Raw genomic sequence first — 13,433 nt, forward strand, 5'->3', positions numbered from 1 at the left:
TCCTCTTTGCCGAGCAAACACAAACAGACTTTCCTTGTTTCACCAATAAAGCCAAAGCTGAGCAGGAATATGGGTGGGTTGCTTTATTTATGTATTTTCTCCGATAGTGCACCATTGGGATAAATAACAGGAAACAAAAAGAGCTGCTTAAATTAAAGGATAACATTGACACAAGAATCAGATTCAAGGCAAGTTACCATCTTTTTGTCCGATGAGATAATCATGAATTCAGAGCATCGCAGGAGGGAGGGAGGGGAATAAAACTAACTCGTTTCAAGATGGAGCTAGAAAAGAAAATATGATTGTCTGTGGTGGTACAGAGTTGGACGTCAGGGTCCGGATCTATTAACATTTTTTCCCTGTTTTTCTAAAAAAAGAAAGAGAAATAGGGATCTCAAAAAGAAGTAGTAGCAGAAATGACGGAGGCATAGCCACCAGTAAGGAAGTGTCTCACTTGGAGGTTAAAATAGTGAATGGTCTCCCCTTTTAAGAATATTTCTTTAGCAATATTTCTGCCTCAAATATTATTATTTTATGACAATAACTGATTATTTTGGACGTTATATTTTCTGTTGTTCCATTGGTAAACAGCAATTAAATCACATGTTGAAAAATATTTTCTATTTGTAATATACATTAGATACCAATAAAGGCAAAGATAAACTGCACCACATACTGCTATTACAGATGTTAAAGTATTACAAAAGGTTCACACTTTACATTATTGTCTACAAGTTCTTGTTTCACAAAAATGTTTGTAAAAACAAAGAGGTATGTCAACTATATCTTAAAGATTGGATACCTGAGGTGTTTTCTGCCTCCCCTGATTTGCAGACCTTAAGTATTTGTCAGTGGAAGTGCAGCACTCTCTGCAGTGAATTTAAACCTCCCGACAATACACTTGTTCTTTTTAATCGCTTTTCATTGGTCCCACAGAAAGGATCCGTGGGATGGCATTTTGAAATGCCATTTAAAGCCTCCTGGACCAGACTCCTGAGTAGGTTGCAGGAATAATGACAAATGCATCTTTGAGTAATGAACACCTAGGAGAACGAGCCCATTTACCCCTGATGAGAGCCAGCCTTCTGTTATCCATCTGCCTGTGTCTGCGCGGTGGGTTACTGTGCCGTGAGAATGGAAAACATGGAAGCACACAGCCCACTGGTGAGACAAGAGATTAAAAACCATGGGTTACTTCTCAGGTGCTGAGGCTGCCGAGGTGGCTCTGATGCGGGCCCAGACCCAGCTCCAGGGTACAGTCTCAACATTTAACGTTTATTTGGGACTGACTTTCCTGCTGTCAGCTGTAACTCCGAGTCTAGGGAGAAGTAACGGATGATCCCAATCTTTGCAAGCCATCCTTTCTCCGAGAGCAACTGAGATACAGACAAATTCCTGCTGAGAGGCAGTGAGCGGCAGGTCTCCCTCTGCCCTTGGACAACCATCATCTCACCCTTCTGCCACAGCCACTCCATCAGCTCTGCCCATGTCCCCAGCACCTCCTCCCAGCCACAGTCCCTCCTCTTCTGTTGTGTGGTGTACTCCCCTTCAGGATACACACCACGGGACCTGTTTCAAAGGGTTTTCAAAAGAGAAGATGGGGAAGGAGGAAGGACCAAATGGCTCCTGGGATGGCAGTGTGACACGGGAAAAGGGTCTGGGAGCTGCCAAAACAGAAGCAAGTACGGAGTTTTATGAACACGGTGCAACTTGTTAATTTTAATCCAGTAAATAGGGCAGCAAATTTGGCAGAAGAAACACACTTAAAAACTTGTAAATCAGCTCAGTGACCTGGCACTGTCAGATTAGTTTCCTTATGTGATGCATTGCTGAACATAATGTGTCATCATAAATCTTGGTTGCTACAGCTGTTGAAGCCATAAAGTGAAGCAGAGTTATTAATACACAGTAGTAGTAGCTGTCATGCTCCATTCTATAATTGAGCATCAAACCTGCAGTTGGGAAACTCTTCTTTTTTGTCTGACATCTGGAGTAACTGCATGTCTGCAGATGCTGAGAGCGTGGAGACAGGTAGGAACGTCCCACCCACGCGGGGCTATGGTGAAATCCTCCTGCAGAGTATCAAGAGTGAGCCCCTTTCTCTGTTGCTGGCTGCCTGTACAAGCCTTTGAGGTTTCCTGCGGGGAGATGCAGCAATCCTTCCTCCTGACACATGGATAAAAGTAGACATGTGAAGTCCAGTATAGATGCGCAGAGTGTACTAATGCAGGGAACAGCTGTCTTTCAAAAATCTGAGGTTAAATTTGCCGCTAGAAGCACAGCAACAGCTGGGAAGTTCCTGCTCCAAGGGAGGACATGCTACCGTGTAGGGCTTCCCAGCTCCCACCAAGTTCTGAGCTCAGCAAAAGCCGAGAGACACTCCTTACCAAGAGGCAAGAAACGCCACCGGGCCTGTTCACCAGCAGGACCTGTGCGAAGTGGGAGCTCCAAGCGCCTGCTGCGTTTAGACACGAAGAGGACACAGAAACCCAGAGTCGCTGTCTCTCACTGATGTCTTTTTGAACATGTCCCCACCCATTAGCCCTTCCACAGCTTTGCTGCGTGCCACCTGTGACAACTCAGGCTGTGGGCTGCAGACTCTTCTTCTCAGGAACCCTCTGATGTATATGCCCAAAACTGCTTAAAAGCCTAAAGGAATGGAGCCACTCGAATGTGTAACAAAGTACACAGGCCAAATTATTCCAGTAGGGAAGAGGTGGTTACACCTCTGCCCGGGCCTCCCGCGCTTTTGCTTCTGCAGCAGGAGACCCAGTTTTGCCGATCCGGTTGTGCTGTGAAGCTCCGGGCCAGGCAGCCCAGGGAAGCCCGGCATTTTCTTTTCCCTTACGAAGTAGCAGGGTAGACACACGCTGAGATGGAATGCACTCGCTGGAGCGAGTGGGCAGCGGCCCATCATCTGACTTGGTTTTTCCTTCCACCTGAGCTTGCCCCAACTGCTTAATTAGTCACACGGTTTCCTGGAACCCGGGGGAGAACGAACTGTCAAAAATTTCGGTGGTGCAGGAAAAGACAAAGGCTGAAGGGGGGAGGCGGAGGTGGGGGGAGAACAAGGGTTTGCAAATCAGACTGAAAAAAATATTTACTCTATTTTGGGAGCTGTGAGCAAACTCAGGACACATCGCTTCAGGCTGCAGGTGGCAAACACAGCACAGGCGGGTACAGAGAAACAGCGAGGTGGTTTAGGGAGCACGGCCTGGGTCGTGCGAAGCTCTTACATGCCGAGCTGCCCGTGGGCTCTGCCCCACGGATTTTGTACTTTCCCCCACTACAGGTTTTCACTTTGAAATCGCATCTTTTTCCCATTTCCTCGTCACCCACGGCCCCAGCAGCCGGTGCAGAGGAGTGTAGTGGTCACACCACGACTGGACCAACCTCCTGGGAGCCTGCATCTGCAAGCCCTGCCTCTTGCCGCTGTCACTGGTTTTAGTTGCAGATGGTACTGTTTTTGCCCACAAATTCACAGATTTAAAGGCTAACAGAGATGATTAACCATGCCTTAGTACTCATAGAATCCCTGGATAATATAATCCTGCCATAAAACTCATAGTCCCTTCAACTTGCCTGCAGACTTTCTTCAAATTGCTCAAGAGATGGATAATCCAGTGTTTCCCCATGGTAGTTTGCTGCAATTGTTAACTGCTTTCATGACTAAAGGTCTTACACAGTTTGCTCGGGTTTTAATTTCCATCTGTCTTTCTTTTCAGTATGCTTTTTCGCTTTGCTAGATTATAGGGGCTTTTATTGAAAAATTGTCTGCAATCTTTAAGGCTTTTTCAGTAGGACCTTTATTTCTAGCTGGTGGCAATAGCAACCAGAAAGGAGGTTTTCCACATGTAATGCAGTATTGTGGCTTAATCTAAATGAAAGTTGTCAGAGACTCACCATCCTCTGATACACAGTCACACCCTTTGGGTGTTTTGGGTCAGGTTTATGCGATTTAAAACTAATCCATCCAAAGAGGGGGATTTGCCTTTGGCTGGAGCAGCTTGCCAGCTGAGGCGCTGCACAGACACACAGGCACTAGGGCAAGCACGGGAGGTGAGGCAGGATGACAGCAAACTTTAAGCTGTGGTGGGGCTGGCACTCTCAGAAGCCTTGGGGCCCATCTCAACTACAAAGAGCCATCTCGGTCTGCTCGGTGGGCCATCAGCATCACTGGAAGCCGCTGTCCCACTGTCCATCTTCCCAGCGAGGCTGACAATTGGCGCATGCTCCCTGCCGGCCCTGGTGAGGGAGGCCTTGACGAGCTCACGGGTAGCATCCTCAGCAGGATCTCTGTGGTAGCCCATCCCTTCTACAGCGTGACAGCAGCTCCCTGGTGCCCCGGATCCACCCGCCTCTCCTGCGGGAAGGGGATAACAATCTTCCTTCACACCAGGTTTCAGTCTCACCCTATCAGGTCTGAGGTGACTGCCGGTCTCACCTCCTCCATGGCAAGCCGGCATCCTGCAAGGATCCAAGAGGCCCTCGCAGACAGTTTTTGCAACAATTTTGCCTACAGCTGTCTCCTACAGAGCTGTGTGAGAACAATCCTCCCAGTGACAGATAATTAGGGCTTTTAGGCTTTCTTATCTCATGCAGGGGAGGTAGGGTAAGGTTACACGTCCCATATGAGGAGATAGCTTTACCACAGCTCTTTCTAATGGAATCTGACATTTCACCTCTGCTCAGAAACTTGCGAAGTCTGGCCTGTGCTGCATAAAACTTGCAGCTACGTGGTAGAGATCCCTTTGGACAAAAAGGCTTGAGGAGGAAATGAAGCATTGGTGTCTTTGGAGACAAGAGGGAAAAGCTAAGGCTGGTGATGTGTTGGGTGGTAATGTTTTGCACAGGCGTCCTGCTAAGAGCTAAGGGAGAATATCCTTACCTATGGGAGGAAAAGCAAGTGCTCTGTCTCCTTTCACCATAGAACATACCTTTTGCCATAAAACAGGGCAGAAAAAAAGTGGCGGCACCAAGATCTGTGTTGCCCCGTAGTCTTCAATGGTGTCACCTGTAACAAACCTCGGAATCGAGGAAGATTACCAAAAGATACGATGCCTCTTGTCTATGCTGCATTGGATTTCAGTGCGGAATGCAAGTCATAGCTCAGTTAACGGTAAGAGATCAGAATAAAAATCTGGATTTAGTTACAATTCCTGTTTTGCAGTTCAAAATCTACTTGTTGCATGACAGCTACTATAAAACAGTTTTCAAACTGGGCCAGACATTTGATTTTCAGCAGCAAGAGCCTATTCAGATGTTTCAAACAAAGCCAGTAAGGAGTTATTTGGTCTGGCTTCTAGTTTAGGTTGCAATGGGAACTGTCACCGGTTCCTAACATGCATTAACAAAAAAGGTTCGCAGGGATGCAAAACCTGTGACATTAAAAAGGTGCTTGCAATTTGAGTCCTGAATGAGAAGCCTCAGTCTAGAGCTAAGGCTAACTGCTGTCAGCTTTCCTCTGCGTGCTGGCTGCGCTCCCACTTGGGTGGATGTGGCCGTGTAACAGACCTTGGCAGCGAGCTGATGCATTTCCCAGCAGACTTTCCGTGTGCTTGATTTCCTGTAGGCAAACTCAGCTTAGATGGAGAATCCTGCTCACGGTGACCGTCCTACAAAGCAGCCAGGGATCGTGCAGTCAGTGAAGGCTCCTCACAGTTTGGTTTTAATCTCCAAGCCAGTGATTTACAACCACGCATCTGGATCCCGGTGTAGCTTTTCCAGGCTTCCCAGATAACTGCTCCTCTAGGCCTCCTTTCCACACTGTGCTTGCCATTGGCATCACAGGACTACTCTGAGGAGTAAGGATAGCAGAAATGGAAATCGGGATTCAGGCATCAGGTTTTCCTGTGGTTCTCACCTCTGATCTATCTGTATCTATTCTAACCCCCGCTGGAGGTTGCACTGAAGCAAACTCCAGACAACCATCTCGAAAGGGCAGCCCGCCCACTCCACACAGAAGAAACCTGTTACTAGAAAACCACTCTGAGAGTGTTGGGAGAGTCGTTTCTACCTCATCTCCAAAGTAAAAAAAAAATTGGCAATGCAAAACACACAAACAGTAGCAAATGGCGGCCTCAAAACCACAAGATTAATTAAAAAAAAAAGGGATTTTAATAACGACATATTGGGAGATTCTTTAATTATATGTATTTGTTTTCTGAGCATTTGCAAGGAGACATGACAGGGAGGTGGGAGACCCCTCGATTTTAAAAAGGACGAGGTGAGCAGACCCTCGTGGATGTAGGGAGGAGAGAATTGCGCCGGTACTCAGAGATGTGTGAGGATTATTATGGAAATCATTACTTAAATACTGGTAAGGGAAAAAGAAAGTAGCGCCCTGACACCAGTTCCCAGGTGCCTCACGCCTGTCAAGGCTGCCGGCCTGCCATGGTTCCCAGCAGGGACTTCCACAGCTGCCATCGCTGCATACCCGGAGGGGCGGCCCACGGGTGACATCCCCCTCGCCACGAGCGGCACCGGCCCTGCCGCCCTCCCCAGGTGGCTCCCGGCTGGCCCCTGCCGGCGGGGCCGAGCCCGCGGCGGGCCGGGGAGGCCGGGCCGGCGGCGGCGCCCAGCATGCCTCCGCCCGCCGACAACGCGGCCCCCTCCGTCTCCATGGCAACACCCTTCCCGTCGGGCTCTCGGCGGCCGCGCGAGAGGGAGGCCAGGCGCCATGTTGGGAGTGGCGGCCGCGGCCCCGCCATGTTGTGGGCGGCACCCTGCCCAGCGGCGGCGAGTCTGCCGCCATGTCGGTGGCTGCGGGTTGCAGGGGCGGCGGAATGGTGCCGGTGCTGCCGGGGCTCTACGTGGGCGGCGCGGAGTCGTGCTCGTCCCCGGAGTCTCTGGCGGCGGCGGGGGTGGTGGCGGTGCTGACGGTGGACGCGGAGGAGCCGCCAGCGGTGCCGGGGGTGCGGGCCATGCACGTCCGGGCGCGGGACGAGCCCGGCGCCGACCTGCTGAGCCGCCTGGACGACTGCGCCGCCTTCATCGGTGCGGCGCGGGCGGGCGGCGGCGCCGCCCTCGTCCGCTGGTGAGGGCCGGGGCGGCGGGGGCGGGGGGCCGGTCGCCCCCCCACCGGGCGGCGCTCCTCACGGCCGGGCTGTCCCGTCCTTGCCTTGCAGCCAGGCCGGAGTGAGCCGCAGCGTGGCCGTGGTGACCGCCTACCTCATGAAGACGGAGGGACTCGGCTGGGAGGAGGCCTACGCCGCCGTCAGGGCCGCCAAACCCGACGCTGAGTGGGTCCCTATCCCCTCCCCTCGCCGTTCCCCGCTCTCCGCCCGCCGCCCTCACCCCGCTCTCCTCTCGCCCCCGCCGCAGGGTGAACCCGGGTTTCCAGGGGCAGCTGAAGCTCTACGAGGCCATGGGCTGCGCCGTGGACAGCAGCAGCGCCCTCTACAAGCGGTACCGGCTGGCGATGCTCACGGAGAGGTACCCGGGTGAGTGGCGGGAGGGTGGCGGGGCCGGCCTCGCCCCCGAGCATCGGCCTTGAGCTGGGGCGGGGGCTTGGAGCGAAGCTTGAGGCGGTCTCCCAAGGAGGGTGGTCCCGGGTGGGAGCAGTCTATCCTGAAGTGAACACAGAAGGCCACGTCAGAGGTGGTTGACTTTGAGTATTGCCCTCAAAGCAGCTGAGCCTTGAGGTGGCTAGGCAAACACTTACATCGTACTGGTTCTAGAGAATTGTAGCTCATCAGTGGGGAAAAAAAGTGTCTTTGAGACATGCCTGAGAAATAAGTTCCATAAGGAACTGTTCTCTTTAGCAAAATTCCGAAATGGTAAAGGTCGATTTGATACGTTTTCTATGTACCTGGCTAGGCAAACTTAACATCCTCTAAAAAGAAGTCAATGGAATTAAAAAAATAAAAATAACATGCAAAACCGAGATAAAGTTGAAATCAAGGTGAGAAGTAAACTTTCATACTTTAATTTGCAAAAGGTTGAGTGTAGTAGATATGTGTGCATATGTGAAATTTTATAATAAAATAATAATCCGTAGCTGTTCTGCAAGATCTGTGTTGCATGTTCAGCATGACAGTGCTTTCTCCATTTATGTGTTATTCTCCTTAGCAGTTCCCATTTGTAAGCTGACTTTCTGTATGTGCACTCCAAGATTGGCAGAATTGTTCTAACTCCTCCTCTGCCTTTACTTTCTGTTTAAGTGAGAACATAAAGCAAAATGCAACTATGTTACCATTGCTAAGGCCAAAGTCTAGATCCCAGTTCCTTGCATTATGTGACTCCCAATCGTAGGTGTGGTGGGATGAGGCTCTTTCATTTTCAGCTTATCTAATGGAATTGGTGAGTGGACAAACGAATGCGAAGAACGTGGCTTCTGCATGCCGTGACGGGGGCAGGGGCGCAGTGCTGTCTTGACCCACAGAAATGCATTGATCTGATTCACAATTTCGCGCTGACCTCTCTGCAGAACTTCAAGACTTGCCCCGAGAAGTCTTTGCTGTTGATCCAACCAGTATATGTCAAACTTCAAACACGGAGGTTCTCTACAGGTGCAGGAAATGCAGGTACCGAACCTTTTATATTTCTCCATTAAATGTCATTTTGAAATTGACTCAAGAGAAAAATAGCCTGTGTAAATCAATGGGCATGTCGTTATTGTCAGGACAGGGAGGAGCTCTTCCCTAAGTTTCCATACAGTGTACACCACAAAAAATTAGACAAATAAAAAGTGTCTTGTGAAATACAAAACTTCTGTTCCTTGAAGTTGTGCAGCACTTGTGCAGCCTAACCTGCCGCGTTTTGTAGGCAGGCATAATTCTGCTTGGCTCTGTGAAGTTGCTTGCTCTGAATCCATAACTCCTAGTTTGTCTTTGACAATCAGTTTCTCCAGAATAAATTACTTGTAGATTTTGGGTTTACTGCATTTTAACTACCTTTTATGGATTGCTTAAAGTGAAATTGAATAATTCTGCTATTTCTTAGGTGTAGGTTTCTTCAAGAATATGAGCATAGATTTAAAGTTTTAGTAGGCAGGAATTGTTTAAAAATGGATCTATATAAAAGACAGCATACAGCTGTGGGGCAGAGCCCAAAACTACACAAATCACTAGATTTGTTAAGAAGCAATCCTGAATGGAGTCAATGCCTGCTGACCTCCTAGACTAAATTAAAAAAATGTAGGATTCGTAATTCTGCTTAATTACTTACTGTCAAGAGGTCCATGTCCCTTTTTTCTATCATCTGTAGGTTTCCCCAGTAAAAAAACCAACTATTTTACTTTTTTCCCCCCTCTATCGTGGAGGGCAGGCGCGCTCTGTTCCGTAGTTCCAGCATTTTGTCCCACACGGAAGGAAGTGGACCGACAGCCTTTGCCCACAAGAGGGTAACGGACTCTGCTCAGCTTTGTGGCGATGGCCGTGAAAAGTGTACCTCGTACTTCACCGAGCCCGTGCAGTGGATGGAGCCAGCGTTGCTCGGAGTAATGGAAGGACAGGTGAAGGGGAGCGTGCGCTTTGTTTTCTGGATGTTTTGTTTTTTGTTTGGGTGTTTTGTTGGTTTTTTTTTTTTTGGCAAAGGCAGAACAAACTGTTTCTGTTCCCTGATGTGAAAGCCCGTGGCACCCCGGCACAAGGACCTAGGTCTCCCAGCCTTTCTTGCGTGAATTTTGCAGCTTATGAACAGATTCTTAGATGTTAAATATCCCGTTATAAGGAAACGAGCTGGTGATCTTGTTGGACTGAGAGCACTAGCCAGTGTTGGACAGGGTTTATCTGCTGTTCATTTTTAGTATGAGAAAGGGTGTGTGTGACTTACAAAACCTGTTGTGGTCTCAGGCTGACTGAAGCTTTCAGGAGTCTAAGAGACTGGCAGAACAGTCCCGGAACCACACCAGCTCCAAGCAGCTGCATTTCCACCCCCTCCCTTCTGCCAGCACAGCTGCCTGCTGCAGTCCAGGGCAAACACCGGCCCTGCCGCTTTAGCTTTTTTGCCTCTTTTTCAGCCCATTTACCTTCTGTGAAGTGTTACCAGGGAAGGAGCTGGCTCAGCACAGGTTGCCACAATTTAATGTGCCACAGAAGTACATTTGAAATAGAGCTACACTTGCGTGTGTCTTAGAGTGGGTCATGTGTTTTTCTTGCAGCTCCTGTGTCCCAAGTGCATGTCGAAGCTGGGCTCCTTCAGCTGGCGGGGTGAGCAGTGTTCCTGTGGCCGCTGGGTGACGCCGGCCTTCCAGATTCACAAAAGTCGAGTGGATGAAGTGAGGACGGTGCTAGCTGGTAACTTCCAAGCTGCCAAAACCTGAATTCATCCCTTCCCTCGATGGATTTCTTGATGTCTACAGAGAGCTGCTGGCTAGTCTGTGGTTGCCAGGAGCAAGCTTCACTGCTGCCCCTTTGTAATGCGGTGGAATTACTTGAACATCTGCTCTATTCAAGCTTTCTGTATCTCTAATATTTATAAAATAGCAAACACTTCCTTCAAAGAGGTGTTCCACAGCGGTCAAATATGTACAAAAATGCCTGATCGTGAGGTTTTTAGTATATTCTCACTTCATCTGTTGCTAGAAGGTCTCAACTCCTTATTTAAAAGAATTGCCAACATGTTGCTTTCAGGCTGTGGCCAGCAGTGCTGACTGTCTTCCGATCCAGAAGTTCAAAGCAGTTTGTCTGAAACACGCAGCTGAGACTTTAGGAGGTGTATTCCACAACATAAAGTACGCGGCAGGGAAGTACTTCAAGGCTTAGCGAAGTGCCATAAAATGGTACAAATGCAATTGTTGTGTTAGCAGGCATGGCAGCTACTAGCAGTGAAAGGCAAATTCACACTTACACTTGTATTACAGTAAAGTAGTCCTAAAAATCTCTACCCTGAGAATATTTACTACACTGTAACTCTTCCTTTCATGTAGTATCTGAGGAGATGATGCAAGCTGTACAGGAATGGGAGAACTGAGGTAACATGTCCCTGCCACATTGCTGCTTACAAGTTTAAAGAGATCCCTAAAATGAAGTAAGGTTTTAAGGAAGCACAGCATGCCATGTACACCACTGTGGCACAGACTTGGTTTGACAAAGAAAACAGGACAGAAAGACCTACTTTAAATCCATTTTATTCTCATTGTCTTCAACATTTTTTTTTTAATATTTTTTTTTACACAATTTCCAGCAACATACATTATGAAATATACAAGATAAAGTAGGTGGTAGGGTTCTGCCCATCTTTTCATTCCTCCCACAGCTGTGGAGGGAAGACTTGCAGGACACAGTGAACATCAGAATCTCAACACTGAAAACAGACACAAAACAAAAAAAGACAAAAATATATATGAAACTGTTTGAACTGGTCACACTTCAGGGCCAGGTACAGCACAATAAATATTAGAACTGCATTATCTTAAACATCTTCTGTAAAGATTATAACATCCTCTATTTAAAGAGATCAGAACATCTGGTTTCTAGCATGAAATGCTACATAGTACAGTGGTGGAGGGTACGAACAATGAGGAATCCAGCAAGGGCTTGGATGGTGACTACTCATTCACACATGCTCATTGGTAAAATAAGCAGCATACACTGAAAGTTTCGTGAGCTGTAAACTTAACCATTCACTACCAGAATATCAGCTGGAGGAGTAGTTTCTTTTGGGAGAACCGAAAATAGTTAATCCCTTTAACTTTCAGCTGGTCTCTCCCTGACAAACCGCAAGTTGATACCATAATGGAAGTGGCAGCATTTGGTCCATAGCACGAGATCTCTTTGCATCACTACTGTTCAAAGCCGGCAGCCAGTGGAAATACTTCAGCACAGAATTAACACTTACATAGCCACGCCACTACCAGGGTGTCACCTACAACAGCTACTGTGTCATGGCCATAACAAAACAGTAGACGTCAGCTGGAACCCAGCTGGGCACAGAGCGCTGCACGACGAAGCAGCACTGGCTGCCACCTGACACAAGCGAGAGGCAGAGACCAGAGAGGGTGCCAGCATTTTTGTCTTTCTCACTCTGCAGCAATGATATGAGTGCTGGGCTCCTGGAGTTTGACAGAAAGGCTGCTCTATGCTCATTCCTCATCTCCTACTAGTTTTGCCAATAAACAAGCCCAAGACACAGCCGTTTCGCCTGCTTGACAGAGTGCTTCCAGAGCATGGAGCAGAAGACAGGTCACTGGTTTCTCTGCACCATAATCAACAGGCAGGAGTGAATACCTTTTGTACTCGTCAACCTTCCCCCCCGTTCATCCCCCGCCCCCAGAAGTGTAACACATGTTCCGTAGTACGAAGTCTCATACATGTCTCGTACACGAGAACTGGGGACCTTCTGTGCCACCGCCAAACAGGCCACGTGAGCACAGGTGGAGGAAGAAGGTTAAACACACATTTTCCTTTCCTTAGCGTGACCTGGGCGTTGCACTGGGAGGCAACTGCACTGGCAGACAGAGCACCACCGAAGAAGGACTGTATTCCTGGTCCACACATGTGGCATCATCGTAACTTGCTATGCCTGTCCTGCGGTACACAGCAGCAGTCGCAAGCTTCACAAACTAAAGCAACTGAGTGTTGTGGAATTTTATGGGGTGAGTAGGAGGCAAGAAGGTAAAATTCTGCTGGAAGCTGGCACCTATGACTTTGATTTTAGCTGATGCTGAGTCCAACAGTCCTATCTGTATTAAGTAGGAAAATAAAATTCTATTTCTCCAGTGTACAAAAGTATACTGGCTGCTTGTATGTGCTCATCTTCTAGTTAGTCCCTTCTTGGAGGGGTCCAGAACTACCACATTTCAATACCAACAGACTCAGCTGAGGGTTGCAGAAGGGACAGAACAGTGAAGAATTTTTGGTTGTATCAACATATCATCAGAATATGGTCAAAAATTCTGTTTGAGAATAGGGAGTTCTACGTCATGATAGTCACTTAGCAAAGTGCCAGATGTAAATGCCCTTACCACTGCCAGCTCAGAACGTACCGCATGACTGCATTAAGATCTACACCTCCTCTGCCGGTACAGCTCAACTGGTTACATCCCAAGGTGAAAGACCGGTTACCAAGAGAGCTGGGAGAGGCAAGGTGAAATTTTTCCCACCCTAGAAGTGTACAACAGCATTTCCTCACTCAGCCAGGCCCATTCACACATCATTCACCATTTCAGACGCACAAAGCAATGCCAAACGCAAACTAAGGAATGTTTTGTAAGGACACTCTCCAAGTATGAACAGGGAAAACGTAGGGCTATTTATCAACTCAAGTACTGTTGCATCATTCTGGTAAGGTAGGGAAGCAGAGGAGTTGAGATGAGGAATTGAGAGGACAAACTGGAGTGGTCACAGACGTCGAGTCTAGTCTTCCAGACTGCGAAATGCATTCTGCATATCCTCAAACAGCTGAGCATAGTCCGCCTTGATTTTTGTTTCACCATCTTTGACAGGGTCCTGAAAGATAACACAGCAAATGAAAGATCTGTCAGGAAAAGC

General features: G+C 48.3%; 2 protein-coding genes across 7 annotated transcripts in view; one reads left to right on the forward strand and one right to left on the reverse strand.

The window, feature by feature from the left end:
- The first annotated feature begins 6,691 nt into the window (after positions 1–6,691).
- On the forward strand, positions 6,692–12,674 carry DUSP12 (dual specificity phosphatase 12). 2 transcript variants are annotated; one of them, XM_075166058.1, is made up of 7 exons: positions 6,716–7,036; positions 7,128–7,241; positions 7,324–7,442; positions 8,429–8,525; positions 9,268–9,454; positions 10,103–10,238; positions 12,357–12,674. In XM_075166058.1, exons 1-7 carry the CDS (start codon positions 6,753–6,755, stop codon positions 12,359–12,361), a joined length of 942 nt encoding a protein of 313 aa, XP_075022159.1. In that variant the 5' UTR covers positions 6,716–6,752; the 3' UTR covers positions 12,362–12,674. The 2 variants fall into 2 exon arrangements, with proteins under 2 accessions (XP_075022151.1, XP_075022159.1); XM_075166050.1 differs by lacking the exon at positions 12,357–12,674 and having other exon boundaries at positions 6,692–7,036; positions 10,103–10,396.
- Positions 11,056–13,433, reverse strand: part of ATP6V1A (ATPase H+ transporting V1 subunit A) — a 31,995-nt gene continuing 29,617 nt past the window's right edge. For all 5 annotated transcript variants that reach the window (XR_012676210.1, XM_075166017.1, XM_075166008.1 and 2 more), the window contains one exon: positions 11,056–13,391. Coding sequence is in view for 4 of the 5 variants with exons in the window: in XM_075166017.1 (XP_075022118.1) it covers positions 13,299–13,391 (93 nt within the window). In the remaining variant the exon portion in view is untranslated. The remainder of the gene's footprint in view (positions 13,392–13,433) is intronic.

This window comes from Calonectris borealis, chromosome 1 (assembly GCF_964195595.1).
Source record: "Calonectris borealis chromosome 1, bCalBor7.hap1.2, whole genome shotgun sequence".
Taxonomy (NCBI): domain Eukaryota; kingdom Metazoa; phylum Chordata; class Aves; order Procellariiformes; family Procellariidae; genus Calonectris; species Calonectris borealis.